The sequence below is a fragment of the Rhamphochromis longiceps genome, linkage group LG1 (genome assembly GCF_057381845.1).
Source record: "Rhamphochromis longiceps isolate RC_006_pf linkage group LG1, R_longiceps_female_GT1.1, whole genome shotgun sequence".
Classification (NCBI taxonomy): Eukaryota; Metazoa; Chordata; class Actinopteri; order Cichliformes; family Cichlidae; genus Rhamphochromis; species Rhamphochromis longiceps.
Window position 1 is genome coordinate 1,640,881 of NC_140557.1, and position 20,816 is coordinate 1,661,696.

At 49.2% G+C, this 20,816-nt stretch overlaps 1 protein-coding gene across 1 annotated transcript; it reads right to left on the minus strand.

Moving 5' to 3' along the window:
• Positions 1-1,038: 1,038 nt before the first annotated feature.
• Positions 1,039-19,038, minus strand: tpcn2 (two pore segment channel 2). Its single transcript, XM_085424246.1, has 25 exons — positions 18,764-19,038; positions 16,080-16,135; positions 15,833-15,909; positions 12,389-12,566; positions 12,187-12,303; positions 11,972-12,078; positions 10,899-10,971; positions 10,175-10,274; positions 10,014-10,079; positions 9,872-9,936; positions 8,139-8,230; positions 7,959-8,040; positions 7,480-7,569; positions 7,230-7,349; positions 7,068-7,127; positions 6,475-6,603; positions 6,254-6,303; positions 5,978-6,077; positions 4,244-4,315; positions 4,097-4,167; positions 3,894-3,999; positions 3,561-3,643; positions 3,403-3,484; positions 2,843-2,934; positions 1,039-2,756 (listed from the first exon to the last, which is right to left on the minus strand). The coding sequence occupies exons 1-25, from the start codon at positions 18,912-18,914 to the stop codon at positions 2,678-2,680; spliced, it is 2,298 nt and encodes a 765-aa protein (XP_085280372.1). The 5' UTR covers positions 18,915-19,038; the 3' UTR covers positions 1,039-2,677.
• Positions 19,039-20,816: the final 1,778 nt, after the last annotated feature.

A 20,816-nucleotide genomic window follows, 5' to 3' on the forward strand; every position in this document is an offset into this window, starting at 1 on the left:
CAGTTTTATTTATTTTGTCTATTAAACTTAAATATTTCCTGTTTTTTTGTCATCTCGCTCGTTATTGTGAAAATATGACGTCACGGTCTCCGTTTTACCTCTGCATCAGCGGCTTTTCCTGTTTCTTAAAGCTCCGTTCGTCCTTCTCGTTCACTGATCTTGCTCCGTTTTTCTGCTGTGACACTTCCACAGAAACCTGCAGCAGATCTTTGTGGAGCTGGCAGCTGCTGAGTGTGGAGCAGATGTTTGAGAGCTTCAGCAGGAGGCAAACACTTCTGGTTTGCCTCCTGCTGTGAGACCCGAGGCCGGATCGCTTCCACACATTTGTTGTTCAGTCTCTGTGCGGACTGAAGCCCTCGTTGTTCATACGCAAACATTAAAGAGATTTAATAACAACAGAACTGCAGCAGAGGCTCTTTGTCCCGTTTTACTACATGCAGCTCTGTGAGAGCAGGTGGAGCTCACAGAGAGGGTGGAGGGGACGTTTACAGAAACACATCAGAGTTGGGAAAGCTGCAGGTAGATGCTGACTATGTTCAGACGCTTCCACCAGAAACTGATGCAGAAAAGAGCATTTTACAGGATCATTACAATAATAATTGTAATGATCGTGGCTCAAGAGTTGGGCGTTCGCCTTGTAATCGGAAGGTTGCCGGTTCGAGCCCCGGCTTGGACAGTCTCGGTCGTTGTGTCCTTGGGCAAGACACTTCACCTGTTGCCTACTGGTGGTGGTCAGAGGGCCCGGTGGCGCCAGTGTCCGGCAGCCTCACTTCTGTCAGTGCGCCCCAGGGTGGCTGTGGCTACAATGTAGCTGCCATCACCAGTGTGTGAATGTGTGTGTGAATGGGTGGATGACTGGATATGTAAAGTGCTTTGGGGTCCTTAGGGACTAGAAAAGCGCTATATAAATACAGGCCATTTACCATTTTACCATAATTGTTATTACTGAATAAGTGTCATGAGATTCAGAGGACATAAAAATATTGAGCTGGACACTACAGCGAGCTGATGGAGTGAACGGAAACACGAGAGACGTCTTTGAGTTTCAGAAAAATATTTATTTCAAATCTGTTTCTGGGACATTCATACAAAAAGTGAGTTTTTCCCTTTTTACCCTCAGAGGTAGCAGCTCTGCACCACTAAACTCTCAGAACACGCTCGTCTAAAGCCGCGGCATGCCCTGAACGCCACATACAGCAGAAATCATGGCTCGGTCGTGTGTTTGTCCGACGTCAGGTTTCAGGGAAAACTCTGCGACGCTCAGCCTCGGGCCAGAAACACAGCAGAGATCAGATCTGGTGTCGTTCCAAGAAAAACAACTTTTTTATTTCCTGACAGACAAAACAAAGTCTCAGACAGGTCACTGCTTTCAGGTGTTTCCTGGTTTCTGGACAATTTGTCCTTCACATGAGGGGAAACCCCGCAAACGTGGCACCGACGAGTCGAACGAAGCGGAAACCTCTAAAGAACGACGCTGCAGCTCGGGCATGATGTCCTTCCTGTGCACACGGCAGCGCTTCTGTGTTAAACGTCTCGATGAACCCGAGCTGCAGGCGCCCAGTGACTCCAGCCGACCTGCAACATTTTCCTCTGATGTGTCTGTCGCTGCTGATGACGAGGTCAGAGCAGGAAGTGAGGAAAGCTTCAGTAGCTCAGGCTGCGAGTGTCCACAGACGACACGCATCGCTAAGACAGTCAGGAAACACGGACCTGTGGGACGAGCCGGTCCCTGCAGCTCGCGTCTCTATGTGCAGATTAAGAGGGTTGTAAATAAACGTGCTCCCGTAGCTGCTGTGTATCCAGTTTGGCAGACGTCTCCCTCCTTTCTTAGAACAGATCTGAGACACTTGGACCTTCACAAAAACCCGAGCACTGATGTTTCTGTCCACGCGTGGGGACATGGCGTCCTGACATCTCCACAGCTGGACTCACAGCAGAGATCAGCCCAGACGTCATCACCATCTGCTCGGCGTCTCGCAGTGATGGAGACATGTCTCCGTCTAATGTTTGGCTCAGAAAGAATAGAAAGACGTGCTTTTGTCAACCTGCAGTGATCTGTGATGTCATCATCCTAACACGTGAAAGGTGTCAGCCTCTGGCTCCGCCCTGAACTCGATGAGTGAACAGCGCTGCAGAGCAGACGTGCGGTTTGTGTTTCCCTAAAGTGACCTCTGACCTGAGCCTGCGCGCGTCGGCGAGGATTTCACACTAAAGTCTGAAGTAAAGCTGAATGTGTGCGCTGCGTAACTCCGTCAGGTGGTTTCAGTCTGCAGAGAACGGAGACCCGCGTCTCCTGGAGGCTACAGCGCCGGTTTGATGAGACGGTGTTCTTGGATTTGATTGGCCGTTTGTCTGCATGCAAATCTGATGGACTCGCGCTGCCGTTGGGTCTGTGCTTTCAGCTCTGCTCAGCGCCGCTCCGGTCGGCCAATTAAAAGCCGCAGCTGCTCACGCTTCAGTTTGTTCTGGCAGCTTTTAAAGGCGAGCCGCAGCTTTTTGTGATTTCGGTTTGATTTAAATGAACGCAGGTGTTTCTCAGAACAGGACGGGACTGCAGGGCTTTGACTTGGAAATACTCAGAAGTGGGATTCCCGCTGGACTCAGCGGACGTTTTGCATTTAATGTTTTACAGGAACTTAAAAATGAACTGGCGGCAGAGCCTCGCAGGGCGCCGCCGTCACCACTGCAGCTGTAAGTGTGGATGCTGGTGCAGCTGGCACACCAACTCCTCCTCTGTGGGCTCCTGGATCTGCTCCCTGCAGAGACACGGGACCCACGGCAGGCAGTGAGCGTGGACTCAGGTTTGTCAAGCACTGAAATGCAATAAATAACAAATTCCCACCTGAATATGAGCTGAACCGAGGTTTCATATCTGATCCTCTCCACATCCATCACAGAGCAGCTGTGACTGCGGTCCCACTTGTAGATGAAGTTCTGTTAGGACAGAAAGACACACGTCAGAGCCTCAAAGCAAAAAACTGGAAAACCGCGAACAAACGTTTACAAGCGGCCTGTGCAGATCACAGCGGGACACGTGGCCTCAGGCATTTAGAAAGAATCAATCTGATCGTCACCAGGAAGAGAAGCTCGTTTAAAACGAGCTCCTGCAGGCGAAACAGGAACATTTAAACTGCTGCGGCCGTGTAACCTGAGCTGTCTGAAGAAACGAGGATGTCCAACATTTCTGAGCTTTCTTACAGAAGTGTCACAGTTGGGAACGCCGCCGATTCCTTCTCATATACGTCAATGTTGTTATTATCAGGATGTCCTAAAGACTCTTTCTGATTAAGAAGAACGCCGAGTGGCCCTGACACTTTCAGCTGGCTCTCTCTCACTTCCTGCCGCCGACCTTCGTATCTGACACCTGGTTCAGGGGGCGCCTGCATCGAGCGAGTCTCTCACCTCTAAGATGAGCGCAACGAACAAGTTGACCCACATGACCGACGAGATGAGCCACCAACACACGAAGTAGATCTTGGACCACCTGGGAAACAAATCATCATCATCATCCTGGCAGTAACCACCATAATTACGCCGCTGGGCTTAAACCGGTTTCTTACTCTGTGGTGTATCTGCTGTAGGCGTCGATGAAGGCCTGCCAGTTGTTGACGATCATGACGTCGTAGAGTAAAATGATGGCAGCCTGAGAGAAGGAGGACAGATGCTTCAGCACGTTTTAATCCCAGAGCCTCTAACTGAGCCGTGAGCAGGCTCACTGAAAGAAAACCGTTTTTATTTAAACACAACAAGTCAAGTTCAGAGAAAACTAGAAATGCAGTCCCAGAATCCTCAGAGACATCCTCGTCAGATAGCAAATCCTCTGACCGAGGACAGAGACGCTGAACCTCAGGTTCAGGTGAGAGGCCGTCTGCACTCATCCAGGTGTGACTCACGCCAAAGTCGTCGAAGTTGTTGGGCCAATACTCGAGCTGCTCGTAGGTGCCGCACGCCACGCTGAAGTTGGAGGTGATGTTCTCCATGGAGGTGTTGGTCGGCACACTGACACGCAGAACGACACGAAACTGAACTTTACGATTTATTCATCAACACGTCCCAGTTTACGTGTCAGCGTGCTCAGACAGAGAAGACTTCTTACCTGGAGTCAGGAGGTTTAATGGCGCCCTCGAAGAGCCAGATCCCAAACACAGCAAACATGTAGTACACCACCTGCACGCAAACAGCACGTCAGCAGCTTTTAGATTCACAGCACATCAGCTGACCCGCCCACGCTGACATCACTCACCACCAGGATCCCCGCGAACGCTCGCAGGTTCTTCACCAGGTCCAACAGCGTGCTGGCAACCAGAGCCATGAGCTGCAGAACAGAGCAACGTGCAGACTGAGTGGGAGGAGTCACTGCGTTTGCTGTTTCCTTTGTGCAGGAAGTTCATGTTTTAAAGCTGCCGCGTGTGGAACGCAGGACGATTATTTGAAATCGCTAAAAACTGTTGTTGATTCTCAGACTGCTGGCGTTCACAGCGGACATGGACGCTTCTTTCACTCTTTAGAACCGTCCTCTCTGTCCAACATGTGGCGTCCTCACACCAGTGTCCACATGTTAGACAGAGAGGACAGATGGTTTCATTTCATTTATTTATAAAGCGCGTTTAATAACAGGGAGCTGACAAAGTGCTGCACAGAGTAACAGTTAAACAATGACATTGACAACGACGACAGGTAAGAAAATTAAAAGAAAAGTTTCGAAAGCCAGAGTAAAAAAATATGTTTTAAGATGCGATTTAAACAGAGTGACAGTCGGGCCTTTCTAACGTGGAGAGGTACAACCACAACCGCAAATGCCCGATCTCCTCTATGAACCAGCCTAGACTTATGTGAGGTAAGGAGCAGGCGATCGCTTGATCGAAGGGCTCTAGAGGGCGTGTAAAGCTGCAGCAGGTCAGACGAATAGTCCGGCCAACCAGCACTTTATACGTCAAAGATTTTGACTTTAACTGTAAAACGCACTGGAAGCCAATGAAGGGAAGCAAGCACGGCAGTCATATGTTGGCGTTTCTTCACACGAGTCAAAATGACACCAACTGTGTGCCATCTGAAATCTAGCCTGAGATCCTTCCCAGATGTGGCAACGCCCACTCGCATCCTGGGCCATGTGACCTCACTAAGTCACATGATAGGGTGTGGTTAGGTTTCACCTGAAACCCTGGCTGATTGTGACCTGCACCCGTTTTCACACCTTGGCTCGTGTGATTAGGTAGAGCAGGGGTGGGCAACTCCAGGCCTCGAGTGCCGGTGACCTGCAGGTTTTAGATGCGTCCTTGATCCAACACAGCTGATTCAGATGGCTAAATGACCTCAACACCTCCTCAACATAACTTGAAGTTCTCCAGGTGTGTTGACCCAGGGTGAGATCTAAAACCTGCAGGTCACCGGCACTCGAGGCCTGGAGTTGCCCACCCCTGAGGTAGAGGATCCACAGGGGGTCCACGGCCCTCTTGGCGACGCCCACAGGGCTTAAATCTGTGACTCTCCACCAATCGCTGCTCTTTGAAGTGAAGAAACGTATTTAAGAAAGTTAAAGAGGTCCGGACGCTTCTGTTTCCGAGCTCCTTGGACTGCGATGAGCTGGAGGACTGAGGAGCTCCACAGACTGGTTTTGTTCCAAATCGGCCTCCAATTCAAAATGAGCTCTGATCATTTTCTTAGTTTCTCTGTTTTCTGTGTTGCACTGTTAATAAAACCTGAGTTTATGGGAGCGTCCCAACGTTTTGCAGCTGGGACTGGATTTTTCTCACTTTTTGAAAAGCTGATGAAGCTCGATGGTGAAACAGGTGATGTAAGGATGTAAGAAGCAGCGAGACTCTTGCTGACGCTGACTCACACATAAACATGACCTGACTGTCACACATAAAAGCATTTATATATTTTTCTCCGACCTTCCAAGTGAAACTGTGAAAACAGTGTTTGGATATGATTCGTCAAACTCTGACAGACGACGTGTTTGAATCTGGGATCGTACCTTGATGTCCGGGATGATGCGCAGGAAGCGGAAAACAATCAGCAGGTTGACCAGACGGATCATCTCCCACAGCGACAGCACGCCGTGAGCGGAGGGCTCCCTGCGGTCAGAGGTCAGCATTTCTAAAACACGCGTGTCTTGATATGTTTGATCAGAGTGTTACACATGAAGAGAGCCGCTGGAGATGATTTTCACTCATTCGCTGGACTCGAGTGGGACTTCCCCCACAGAAACACACAAAAGGCACAAAGCTGAATTAAACAGACATGAACTCACCACTGAGAATACGGAAGCCTGTAGGTGATAAAAATGGTGATCTGCAGGGCCTGAAAGGAAGCAGGGGACACAAATTACCCTCCCAGTGTGGTTCCTACAGCGTCGTTACTAATGAAATTGACCAATCAAATGACTGCGATGTCATAGATTTGGAGAATAGACGGCAAACTGCCAAATACTGTGTTTAAAAAAGCTGGAAAACTTTAATCAGATGAGTTTACCAACAACAGGACGGTGAGGAAGCCGTCGAAGATGTTGTTCCTGTAGGACAGGTAGCCCTGCCAGCCGAACGCAAAGATCTTCACACACATTTCAAACAGGTAGTAGAGGATGAAGCACAGGTTGATGATCTGAGGGGAGATCAGGGAGAGTCACATCCGCTCATTGCTGAAGTTTGAATAACTCATCCTTTGGAGAGGAAGTCCAAACTCTGACCCTGTGATGAAAGTCCTGCAGTGTATCTGTAACTATACTAACTTAGCGTTCCTTAAAAATGCAGTTTTAGATTAATGCTAATAACAAGTCGACTTAAGCGATGGCAGCAAATGTCTGTCAGTGAGTTCACTGCAGTCACGCATCCAAAACAATCTGCAGTGAGACAAGATTTCAGGTCCTTGTGACAGTCTGACCTCTGCAGCTGAGCAGATACTTGCTAATCAATAACCTTCAAAATAAAATCCTAGAATTTCTGGAGCTCCGCCTTCATGGGCGGTCTGTTAGTACAGTGACCTCACAGCTGCCATATTATTGGTCACATGATGTCATTAACAACGCTTACATTAAGTCATTCACACAGTGAGTGCGACTGTTTCACCTCCAAGACGAAGTTGTCTCTCTCTGCTGTGGACTTCTCAGAGTTCAACACCAGGACAGTCTGAAACACACACGCACAGGCAGACACGCACACACACACAGAGTTGATGTTACAACAGGCTGACCCGCTCAGTGTGTGTGTGTGTGTGTGTGTGTTACTTACACATATACACACTACATTGGCCAGAGCCACAGCGTTTCCAAACAAAATGAGATAGTAGTGACTGAAGATCAGCTGGAGTTTCTGCAGGGTGGGAGAGCTGTACTGAGGCAGAGGAGGGTGCTGAAACACACACACACACACACACACACACACACACACACACACACACACACACACACACACACACACACACACAGTCAGACACAGTCTCTGAGATGTAATGCTGAGCACGTCTGGGCCCCGCTTCTACCTCCTTGATGCAGTCTTTATCAAGTTCATCAAAAATCTTGGTGAATTGTTCTCGATCCATGGAGCCGACGTCTTCGTACTGCTGCGCCACCTGAAGAGGAAGAATACATGGAGACATGTTAAAGGCTTTCAGGAGGTCCAACTGAAGACAGGCTGAGAGGGTCTGCACGTGTGCAGAGGAGGGAGAGGGGATATATCGGCCCAACGATGACGAAGATGAAGCTGCTGGCAGGAGGAGGAGAGGAAGACCTCAGAGGAGGTTCGTGGATGTAGTGAAGGAGACATGCAGAGGGTCGGTGAGACAGAGGAGGAAGCTGGGACAGGAGGAGGTGGAGGTTCTTCTTCTCCTGCATAAAATAAGGAACGGACTTCCTGTGAGTGTGTGTCTGCCTGTGAGTGTGTGTCTGCCTGTGAGTGTGTGTCTGCCTGTGAGTGTGTGTCTGCCTGTGAGTGTGTGTCTGCCTGTGTGTGTGCTCTGACCGTAGTGATGGCTGCTCTGTAGTATCTCTTCATCTTGACCCTGGACATCACCTCCAGCACAGCGTCGACACGAGCGCGCTCCCTAAAACAGAGACATGTGTGTGTGTGAGATTACTCCTCGTATTGAAGCGTTTCCTCTGAAGCGATGACAAAAGCTGCGCCGGCTTGTGCGAGTCTTACCCAGCAGCCCGTCGGGCTCCCTGGCAGGTGAGGACCTGGAAAGCTGCCCGGATCCCGAGTCGTCTCCTGAGGAATGACGTCTGGACCGACATCTGGACAAAAGCAGCAGCGGAAAGATTTTGTGAAGATCTCTGCTGCAGCTTAACGGCACAAAGCTCAGAGCGTGTTAGACAAACGTGGACGCTCGGTATCAAAAAGCAAACGTGCAGACTTCCCTGGATGTCTGAGAGCTTCTGTGGGATTTTTCTGCCACTCTTTGTTTCTGCAGGGCGATGAGGTGACTTACAGGCCTGAACGCTGCAGCTTTAAAGTCCACTGAGACGCCTCTAATCCTCCAGCAGGTGGCAGTACTGACTCACCTGTAAAAAGCGGCGTTTCAAGAGCCTCGTGTCGGGCTGCGAGGGGGATGGTCCTCCTGCTGGTTTCTGTGTGACGCTGGAGTCAGACGTGTGACTCGCAGCGAGCGAGTCAGGATTACTTTGAAAACTCTGTGCTTCTTCACTCGCTGCACATTCACGTTTCCCACACGTGATTCTGCAGGATGTAAACTGCAAACATCTGTAAGGTCACCTTACAGATGTGGGGAATGGCGCTCTGCAGCGTGCAGCAGGGCCTGCTGGTTACAATGCATTGTTCTGCATTAGAGTCAGCTGCTGACATGCATGTGTTTCAGCAGGAGGACAGTTATGCGTCAGGAGTTTTTAAGTCTGGCTTGCTGATCAAGGTTTGAGCTTTGGTCTGCACAGGCGCACCTGCAACGACAGAGCCGCGTATTCACAATAAAACAAATCCTGGTTTTGATGTGGGTCGGCGCTGCCGCTGCAGCAGAGCCTTCAGCTGGGACAAATCCAGAAGAACAAGTTCTACAACACAGAATTACTAAACTGGTCCGAGAGCTTTTAGGAGACGTCATTGTTGAGGCCCCGTGTTCAGCCTGCCCACCACCCGCCCGGTGGGGTGACAACAGAACTGCAAACCTGTCAGGCTGAGGAGTAAGTCAAATCTCCAGGTGTTGGAGGAAGTTTCACAGTTTAGATCAAACGTCCTGACGTGGTTGTGGGCGTGCAGCGGTCCACATGCAGACCTGTGAAGGCCGTTAAAGCCACACTCGACATGACGAATGAATAAACGATGGATCTGCGCAGCCCTTGATGCGATTCTCGCTTCCTGTGCGGTCGTCACTGAAACTGAGTTTGAACCACCGACCCAAACCTACCGAGTCCCGTTCGCTGCACAAACCAAAGAAGGAAAGAATGAGTGAACACGAAAGGAGCCAGTGGAAGAAAACACGAGTGAAGTGTGAAACGAGCGGAGGTCTGGTGTCGGGGCACACGCCAATACAAACGAGACCTTTCTGTGAATAAAAAGCAAAATCCAAGAGCACGAATCAGCAGATTAAAAAGTGCTTGACAAACCGTAGTGAGACTGTGCTGTGCATTGTGGGAAACGTAGGCGTCAGCAGCCTGAGGTCGTGGGATCGTCCGCGTCTCACGCCAGCCGCCTCTCGTAACGAGAGCATTACCTCACAGGATGAAGTGGCCCTCAGCCCATTCCCCGTGACTACTTCCCACACTCCGGGCTTGTTTTTCCCCGTTTCCAACACAAAACCTACATCACAGCTCGTGGACACGCCCACTTTTCCAGCTGGGCGCAGCCGCCGCCGCCGCGTCTTGAGTCAAAATAAATCCCTGAAACAAAGACTGGAAGAGCTCAGTCATGTGTGAGTGACTCACCAGCAAATATCCCCTGAACTGGTTGTAGATGATGGCTGTCAGTAGGTTCATCAGACAGTAGGTTCCTGCGGGACGACAAACGTTCCTGTGAGCCTGACTGTCAAACACCTCAACGCTGGGGTCATAACTAACGGCTGCTTACCGATGACGCTGAAGGCCACGAAGAAGATGGCGTAGCATCTGTTTAGGGAGTAGGCGGGGATCATCACTGTGACACAACAAAAAAAGACGATGGCATTAACATTAAACTGTCTGTGGCCGTGGCGTGACCGTGGCGTGACCGTGGCGCGACCGATCGTGTACCATCGGGGTTGTTGGCTGTGGTGAGCAGCACCAGCAGAGACGTCAGGGAGCTCGGCAGGTTTCTGAAGTGTAGCTCCCACTCGCCGTTCTTCTTCGGGTCCTGAGCACAAACACAGACAAGGAGCAATGAGCCGACACCAAACCTGCAGTTCCTCTAACGTCCAGCAGAGGCAGCAGGGAGTCAGGCCCCATAGACTCCCATGTTAAAACTTCACAGCAGAAATACACACGTTTACAGCCTGATACACAAACTGTTTGTCTCTGTGGATGTGTCTGCACGGGGGGAGGACGTTTCTGTAACTCAACTCTTTAAACTGATTTTGCATTATTAGGGGCGTGGCCTCTCTGACTGGCAGGTGGATGGTGACACAGGCGGCTGAAGCTGCTAGCTTCACCTGAGCTGGACCTCTGCATCGTGTTTGTGCTGTTGGAGCCTTTTGGAGCATTTTAATGACATCATGTGACCAATAACATGGCTGCTGTGAGGTCACTGTACTAACAGACCATTAAAGAAGGCGGAGCTCCAGTTTTCGGATATGAAATCCTGAGCACATGTGGTTAGCATTATGGCTGCTGTGAGGTTAGTGTCATATTTTATTTAAACTCCTTTGTGTGTCTCCACACACACACACACACACACACACACACACACACACACACACACGTCTGTACAAAGCCAGTGTGTTCAGTTTAACAGGGCGTGTTCATGAACACCTGAACTCACCTCATTTTTAGCAAACAGCAGCATGCCGATCATAGTGAAGAGGCAGAGGTGGAGAGCCAGCAGCAGGATGACACTGCAGAGACATCACACACACACACACACACACACACACACACACACACACACACACACACACACACACACACACGATGTTTAACCCACAGCTGCTCCTAAACTCTGATTAAAGCTCATCATCATCATCGTCCAGCTGGCACTAAACGTCATACTGGGAGATGCTCTGACTCTTAAAGAGTGAATCAGCCTCGATTCAAACGTCGTCTCGGTCACTGACCTGTGGTCACAGTGTCGTCCTTTTAAATATTTCCTCATAATAAACTGAGTATTAATCATGTGAAGATTATTCATCCTATTTTCAGGATTATAACAGACGTAGTCTGAGACTGAGGATTCCCTGCGTGCCCACTGAGCAGCATCATCAGTGGGCAGCTCAGCTGTGTGGGCCAATCATACGGCACCAAATCTGTTCAAAGGAGGAAGATGGAGGCAAAAATCCTGAAGCAGTTTTATGGTTTTCAAGAATAAAGCTGTAACAGTTTAAAAAGCCAAACGCGAGCAATCATTTATCAGTTCTAGAGTCGCTGCTTTGCTCGATGAGCAGCCTGCGGCCACCGGCTGAGGAAGCAGCGACAGAAGTGAGAGTGCGCTGATGTCTGTGGCGGCGTTTTTATTCAACGAGTCAGAAGTGAAATTAGAAATAACAAACCAAGTGAGAGTTTCATTCTAGTTTCAGCACAGATCACAGAAAATACCGACCAGCGTGCCGCTCTGTGCCGGCTGACCTCACCACACAGGAGGAGCTGTGGCGGTCTGACCGAGAGCTCGCACAGGTGAAGCAGGTGAGGTTCACTCCTGACAGTCAGCTAACACCCAGCAACAAACCCTCTTTGAATCTTTCATTTATTCTGCGATGGTCAGAGGAGACTGAGATCTGCTCACACTCTCTCCATCTCACCGCTGGCGTTTGGATTTAACGCGACGACACAAACGATGTGGGTGAGCTGTGCTTCCTGAACAGCAGAGCACGTCCCAACAGGCTGACGGGTTTGGGATACCTGGCGATCTCCGGCAGCGTCCTCTTGATGCACTTCAGCGTCTTCTTCATGAGCGAGGAGTTCTGCAGGAGGAAGAACGGCCGCAGGAGCCGCCGCACCCTCAGTTTCTGAAGAAGGAAGGAACATCAACCCGGGATTTTATTTTGACAGGTTTACGTCCCCTGACCTTTGACCTTTCTGTATAGCAGAAAAATCAAACCTGGACTGATCCTCACCTCATCACACACCATGCTGACGGACAGCACCCAGTCCATGACAGAGATCAAAATGACCACAGTGTAGCCAATCAGCCATTTGCTCTTCCCGAACTCCTCCCAGCCAATCAAATAGCTCTGCGGGAAAAAAACACATCCAGAACTGGATCGATGGGAACGTTTACTCTGATTTAATGGGTTTTCCCAGGTTTTCCCCGCTCACCTTAACAGCGACGTCTACAGAGAGGATGATGAGGCAGATCATCTCGATGCTCTCGGTGAGGCCGCAGGGAGGCTGCCAGGCTGGAGAGCGATGCCGGGGGTCCGAGGAGATGGAGAAGGAGGACGGGCGCTCCGCGAAGGCCAGCAGCAGCACCGCCGCAATGGTCAGACCCAAACCCCTGAAGGCGGAGAGAGAGGAGGGCTCTTTAAACTTGTACCACAGAAACACCGCGAGCGCTCTCAGGGCGACCTTTAAACATCATCTGCAGATTTTCATCAGTGTAGCTTTAAAGCACAAACACGGATCCTCAGCTCTTCCTACCCTGCACCCTCAGGCATGATCAGCATGCTTTAAAATCCTCAGCCTGTCGCACTACAGGCAACAAGTTCTTCATTTGTGGCTGAGAGAAGCAGAAACATGACTTTTAATAAAAAGCTTGTTGGCTGCTAACCAATCAGCAGCAGCTGTTCTCAGGTTCCCACACGGCCTCATTCACTTGGAGATTTACTCATTTTTCCCTTTTTTGGATTAACTTTCTATTTTAACATTTGGTAAGGAGACCACAGGTGAACACTTCTGTTGTGTAGCAGCTTCGCCTGTAAACATGAACCCCCCTCCCCCCGCTGGGGTCACTGTGACTCTTTAAAGCGTCTCACAGAAAATTGATCTGAGGTCTCGACGCTCTCGCTCACAGCTCAGAATAGGACCCAGCTATTTTTAAAGCAGCGTCCACGGAAAGAGCCACGGCACTCAGAGCCAACGGGACATGTCTGTGACACTGTGGGACACCGTGGGACACCGTGTGACATGTCTGTGACACCGTGGGACATGTCTGTGACAGCGTGGGACATTGTGGAACACCGTGGGACATGTCTGTGACAGCGTGGGACATGTCTGTGACACTGTGGGACACCGTGGGACACTGTGGAACACCGTGGGACATGTCTGTGACAGCGTGGGACACTGTGGAACACCGTGGGACACGTCTGTGACAGCGTGGGACACGTCTGTGACATGTCTGTGACACCGTCGGACATGTCTGTGACAGCGTGGGACACCGTGGGACACCGTGTGACATGTCTGTGACACCGTGGGACATGTCTGTGACAGCGTGGGACATTGTGGAACACCGTGGGACATGTCTGTGACAGCGTGGGACATGTCTGTGACACTGTGGGACACCGTGGGACACTGTGGAACACCGTGGGACATGTCTGTGACAGCGTGGGACACTGTGGAACACCGTGGGACACGTCTGTGACAGCGTGGGACACGTCTGTGACATGTCTGTGACACCGTCGGACATGTCTGTGACAGCGTGGGACACTGTGGAACACCGTGGGACATGTCTGTGACAGCGTGGGACACGTCTGTGACAGCGTGGGACATGTCTGTGACAGCGTGGGACATGTCTGTGACACTGTGGGACACGTGGGACATGTCTGTGACAGCGTGGGACATGTCTGTGACACTGTGGGACACGTCTGTGACACTGTGGGACACCGTGGGACCCTGTGGGACACTGTGGGACATGTCTGTGATAGTGTGGGACATGTCTGTGACACTGTGGGACACGTGGGACACGTGGGACATGTCTGTGACAGCGTGGGACACGACTGTGACAGCGTGGGACACGTCTGTGACACTATGGGACACGTCTGTGACACTGTGGGACACTGTGGGACATGTCTGTGACAGCGTGGGACATGTCTGTGACAGCGTGGGACATGTCTGTGACAGCGTGGGACATGTCTGTGACACTGTGGGACACCGTGGGACACTGTAAATAAGGAGCAGGTTTTACTGTAGGCAGAACTGCAGCTGGTTATAAGGCACAAAAAGGAACTCTGTTATTTCTGTTAATAATTGTTAAAGTCATTTTAATGCAGACAGAGCAGAACATGTTTTTTCATTCAGCCTCTCTTTGTTTTGTCTCGGCGCCAAAGTTACTGAGTGCAGAAAAACAGGAAGTGAAGAGAAGCTGATGCAGCATCTAAGTCGACTGTTTCGTGTCAGAGATATTTTAGTTTTCACACATGTAGAGACTTTGTTCAAAAACACACCGATCACACATTCTGAGCACCGACAGGTGAAGAGATCAACCTCCCACCTGTTGGTGGGCGGGGTCTATCAGGCAGCAGGTGGACATCTTGTCCTCAAAGTTGATGTTAGAGGAAGAAAAACGTGCGATTGTTACGCTTTGAGCCAGTTTGACAGTTTGGGTCAGAGCATCTGCAAACCTGCAGCTCTGTGTTCCCGGCCTGCGGGGGGCGGGATCTGTCAGAGTGATCCAGGGAAGGAACGGGATGTGCTGGACACACAGTCCGATCCACCGAGGCCCCCCTCACAGCTTACAGGACTGACAGGACCTGCTGCAGATACCACAGCACGCCTGCAGGGGTCGAGCGGAGGCCACGCCTCACAGGTCAGAGGGACGGACGCAGTATTAGGCAGGTGGTCATAATGTTACGTCTGCTTGGTGTAAATTCTTGTTTTTGAATGAGCGACCCAGGCCTGGTGAACCTGCTGTGAAATATCATCTATATAAATAGATATCAGAGGATAATTGAGCACTACGACTGTTCTCCTTCTCTTAATTTGGGCTTCTTGTAGCCAACACGTAAGATCACGTGTACATGTTCAGTTTCGTGCAGTCACGGCGATGCAGCAGAAGCAGTGCAGGACTCGTGTGTTCGGTGAACTCTGCACCGTCTCAAAGTGCCTTAAACCAGCGGTCCCCAACCCCCGGGCCTCGGACAGCGAGAGTTGAGGCTCGGGTGTGAAATTTATGTTTTTCAAGGTTTTTATCGTTAACTCGGTTTCCCGGGATCTTTGCAGTCGTGCGTCTTATTTTGAAAGAAATATTTATGCGTTACCATAGTGACCAGAGAGCATTAAGGGGCAGAGAGGAGGATGTTACTCTCAACGTTGTTGGTGCACTTCAGGAGGACGCTGCTGATAAAGTTACACAATTACACAGTGAATTCGCGTTTATTATTATTATATATATTTATGTCTCGGTCGGGTCGTTTATTTTGTTGCATTTATCCGCCACATCTTAAAGGCCGTGAAAATATTATCTGACATTAAACTGGTCCGTGGCGCCTTTAATCTCTGCATCATTGTGATGCTCAGTTTGAACTTCAGCAGGTCGTCTTCACCGTGTCGAACACGCCTAAATGCACTGAGTTGGTGCCACGTGATTGGCTGATTAGATCACTGCGTTAACGAGTAGTTGAACAGGTGTTTCCAGTGAGTGTCTCAGCTTACCTGAATAAGAAAAGTTCAGTTTGCATTTGCTGTGTGGAAATAACTGAAATGGTAAATTTCTGGAGCTCCACGACTGCATGCAGCAGGGACAGAGGTCAGAGGTGAAGGGTCAGAATTTCCATATGTAAATATTTTGCGGTTGCTCTGAACTCCAGGAGAGTTTGAGCTACTTACCACTGGATTATCCCAGAGTAGTACCATCGATACAGGCGGAGGGAGCCTGCATCCACTCGGTGGTTGATGGAGCGGTACTGTAATCAGGAAGAATACTTCAGTACAAATAATAATCTACAGGTGTTTTATTTTGTCTACAAGTGTGGGGACAATGTTTTCCTGCAGGGTTGCTTTCCAGAAGCTCCCACAGTGCAGGAATCATGGAGGAGGACAGAGTGGAGGATTTGACAAAGTTCTGTTCTCTCACCTTTATGGCGTCCTCGATGAACACAACAGCCTGTTGGATGTAGAGTTCCTCGTCACCTGTGGATGGTGAGAAAAGAGTGAAATACAACGACCTGAAGAGTAGAAAGGAGAAAGTTTGGGGCCCGGCCGGGCTGAGGGGGGGCAGCTGAACCACAACAGGAAGCACAGGAGCTCCGTATTTAATACCAGAGTGAAAACGTGCACCTTTAACCAACACACATGGTGCCAACGCAAACCAACAGGTGTCAGTAAGGCCTGTGTGTCCTTCTTTTATATACAGTCTATGTGTAATACAACACAGAGAAACTTTTACTTCCTGTGGACAAAAATCAACATCGTCAGAAACAAAGGGTCCAGCCCTGTGAGAGCTTCAGTCAGACGTGGTTCAGGTTTGCATGGAGCTTCTGGCCTGATCTGATGAATGTGTCACTCTGGACTCAAACCTGTGACACGTTTCACTCACGTGTGTGCTGAACGTGCAGGTTTGGACAGAAGCTCAGAAGCAATGTGGAGACGACAGTTTAGCAGCTGTCAGGTGATCAAGTTTAACCACTCTGACCTTTCCATCCAGCACTTACACAGACATGATGACTCACACACACACACACACACACACACACACACACACACACACACACACACACCGAGTGCTGCTGATCGATGCATCACAGCAGAATGTGTCACTGGGGGTGGTTGTGGTGGGTGTCACTGACAGGACAACACTTTAAACGGTTGCGCTCTCTCTCACTCACACACACACACACACACACACACACACACACACACACACACACACACACACACACACACACACACACACACACACACACAGCAGCAGCAAGGTGTAAAAAAAAAAAAACTCCACTGAAGTCATTTCAGTTTCAAGTTTCTGTGAAATTTCGTTTTTGATTTGAAGTAATTTGAACATGAAAATATAAATTTGAGTCTAGAAAAAGAAAAGAAAAGAATATTTTGAACATTTGAGGTGAAATAAAAATAAAAACAGGAAGTGTCTGCAGGTTTGGTGGTGGTTTCAGAAAAACCATCCTGAGGAGGATTTTATTGAGTTTAAAGAGGCTGAGACTGAGTCAGGCGTGTTTCCTCTGAAACGTCCTCCACGTCACACTGACGGAGAACTCCACCCTCTGGAAAAGGAAGACCGACTGCTTTGCTGTCAAATCTGCGTTTAAATGTAAAGTCTGATGCTTCCTCCATCAGTGAATCCACTGAGTCATTTAGCCTCTTCTTCTTTGGTGTTTTTGCGTTTTCCTTGAACACGTCGCAGTTCAGAGTCACTCACTGACGACCTGTTTCCCTCCAGCACTCACACAGTCACCAAACACTGACTAACCAGCAAGGCAGAGCAACCAAAGGATTGCTTATTGTGAGAAAAGACAAAGTAGTTAATAACTGGTGAAAACTTATGCTGCCTAATTATTACAATAACTAAAGATCTGTGTAAATACGTCATTAGTTTCTCTGGTACATCTGATACATGTGACCTCGCACACAGACACCTGCACCTCAGAAACAGGCTGGTCGTTCAGACACGATCAGCAGTATTCACTTAACCACAGACGGGAACACAGGACAGACTTTGAGCCTTTCAACCAGGGGTGCCCGACTCATACAGCACAATCTGACCTCAAGAACCAATAAAACCCTGCAGTGCTGTGCAAAAGTCTTGAGCCACCTCTCACTTCTTGCTTATAAGGAGCCGGACGGTCCTGTAAGCAGCTCTGCAGATTTCTGAAAGTCGTTCTTTGGACACTGGCTGCTTCTTCACTCATCCTCAGTCCTTGTACTTGACCATTTTCAAGGGGATGTTTTTATTCACTTGTTAAGTCACTAAACACTGAAAACTTTAAGAAAACTGCACCGTGGAGGACAGAAGAAGAAGAAGTGTGGGGCCTAATAAAATCTATCTACAGTGTCCGAGAGGCATGTGCTTAAGAAACACAGGAGCTGAGAGCTGATCGTCTGCTGCTCACTGAAGCCTCGCCAGGACTGTCTCGGTGGACGGGCGGCTATCAGGAAACCATTCTTAATGAAGGGAAACGGGAGGAAAGGCTGAGGAATGAAAATGACACAAGGACTGGAGTGAAGCTCACAGGACCAGGTCTGATCCACATTCAGACCTCAGCGTTACTGACTCGGTGCTGGAAACATCCAAAGGAGAGCTGCGAGCGTCCTTCAGCCTGGAGATCCTCACAGAGACGAGCTGCAGGATGAAGCTGCTCTCACCAAATATGCCCTTTTTAGAAACATTCAAACTCTGTTTCTGTCTTATATGTTTGTCTGCACGTTTCAATCAATTGTGCACCTTTTAAAAAGAGCCGTGGCTCAGGACTTTTGCACAGCAGTGTACTTTAAAAAGTACTTTCACATGTTCCAGGTGTTGCTCATCATCTGGAACAACAGCATTTCAATCTTTGAGCTTTCCTTTCTCGTCAGTAACGCTGCGAATCAAAACGCCGGGAATAAGATTGGACTAAAATAATAAAGAAACGTCATCTGTGTGAGGAAGCTCTGACTCTGCAGCTGTGGGCGTGTTTAACCTGAGCCTAAAAAACTACCTGCCTGCGCTCACCTGAGTAAATCAGCTGATCCGGTGACTCCCGGTACTCACAACATGACAACTTTTCCCAGCTCACTGCCACACCTGAAAACGTAAAAGCCGCTCACCTGGCTCCCTGTCCACACTGCTCGAGTCCCCGTACACCGAGTCCGACATCCTCCTGCCGCCCGGGGCCCCTCCGCGCTCCGAGCCGGTCCTGGAGCCATATTCCCCGGAGGCTCCGTCCAGGCTGCCGGACAGCAGGCTGTCCGTCTCCATCCGGCTCAGATCAGAGTGTCGGAGTCCGTCCAAACTCCAGAACAACAACAAGAAGGCGCTCAAACAGAAAGCAGCGCAGCGTGCGGGAGGAAGTCCTCCTCCTCCTCCTCCTCCTGCGCCAGTCAAGCTCCACCCACAGCACAGAGTCACGTGCTCAGAGCTGCCGGAGCAGGAAGCCAGCAACGAAAGTCAGGTTCGCTTTACCGCGTGGAGGTCATTAATCCACACAGATGAACTCACCTGGAGAAAAAGGGCGCGAGCGTCACAGTTACGTCACACGGAGACACGAAAACACTGTAAATAGTGATGGCGACAACAGGGAAAACTGGCGTTTCTGTTAAATGTGGGTCAAATCAAACGGATGAACTGGTTGGAGTCTGCACCTCTGAGATTATTAATCTGATCCAGCTACATCAGCCACACCAGGGGTGTCAAAAATAAGGCCCAGGGGCCAAAATCAGCTCGAGTCCAGCCCGGCCCACGGACAGCTTCAGGAAATATGAAGGAGGGCCAAAAAGTTTGGACCTTTAAATGTATTTTAAAAGGTTATTAAGCTTTTCTTGCTGCCACAGACTCACTATGAGCATTACTAGTGAAGTAATACATAAACAGTTAATTCCACACAAAAGGACATTTTCTGTTTTCTACCATCGCAGCTCTGACCACACGTTTGTTGGATTTCTTATTTCGTCCCAAAGAGTCGTGCTGTCAGATTTCTTCATCGTGTATCTGAGACGTGTTCGGACATCTCGGGGATTAAACGTGTGTTTAAACGTCGGTACCAGAGCGTGCTGTATGTGGCCCAACGTGTAAAATCAGTTTGACATCTTTGGCCTAACACAGAATCCTGATATCAGTAATCTTTACTTTGTATTCATCATATTTATTTTGCCCTACTGAGATGAAAAACAAGATTATTTTTAGATAACCTAAGTGCATGAAAGAAACCTGTCACATTATTTATTTTCCCCCAAAGGTGATTAACTGATTTCATCATCGGCTCCTTGTAGTGGGCCTCGGCTCTCTTTCACTGCTCTGGGTAGAAATCTTTAGATTTAATCTCCGTGCAAAGTTTACGCACAGATTTTTAATCACCATTACATCATCATCAGATAACGTCTCTGATGGTAGAAGAGTCACGTGACCCACACAAAGAAGCCAAGAACAGATTTAACAGGAAGTTGATAACTTCTTACGCTGGGCTCTTAGGCTTGGATGTTCCAGTGCAGACCGAGGAAGCCTGGCCTTGTTCAGCTTCATCTGCAGTACACCCCTCAGTAGTTTCAAGGCTTCTTTAACACAGTGTGATATTCATTTAGTAAATTATGGACACATTGAGATACATTTTTAGGACACGGCCATGTTGTGTCTCCAGTGTTGGGAAGGTTACTTTTAAAATGTATTCCATTACAGAATACAGAATACATGCCCCAAAATGTATTCTGTAACGTATTCCGTTACGTTACTCAATGACAGTAACGTATTCTGAATACTTTGGATTACTTAATATATTATCGTGCTTTTTACAACAACGTGAATGTACTATTGCTGTGTGATTTATTACTGTTACTGAAGTCCACGACTCTGAACTGTAGTAAAGGGACCTCTGACTAATACGGCGGGGTCCCTGTCGGCTCGTAGCCGAAAAATAGCTCTACTTTGTTGTGTGGGTCAACTTTTCTTGCGAGAGACAGAGAGAGGCGTTGAAAGGCTGCTCCAACGGAACTTATTGTTTCGGAGGAAAACACGAACACGGTGTACAGTCGAGTCTTAATAGCTGACTTACAGCTGGGCTCGTCAGGCACTCTTCTTGGCTGCAGTGGTTATTATTATATTTACATGCTTCCAGCTCCCGTTTTTCCTCGATGACAACTCATACCTTTCCACTCCCCTTTTTCTCCC

Coding starts and splice junctions, on each gene's coding strand:
- tpcn2 (XM_085424246.1), bottom strand. CDS start 18,914: ATGGAGACGGACAGCCTGCTGTCCGGCAGCCTGGACGGAGCCTCCGGG. Junction 12,079..12,186: donor TCAGCATGGTGTGTGATGAG/GTGAGGATCAGT, acceptor TTCCTTCTTCAG/AAACTGAGGGTGCGGCGGCT. Junction 4,000..4,096: donor ATTAAACCTCCTGACTCCAG/GTAAGAAGTCTT, acceptor TCTGCGTGTCAG/TGTGCCGACCAACACCTCCA.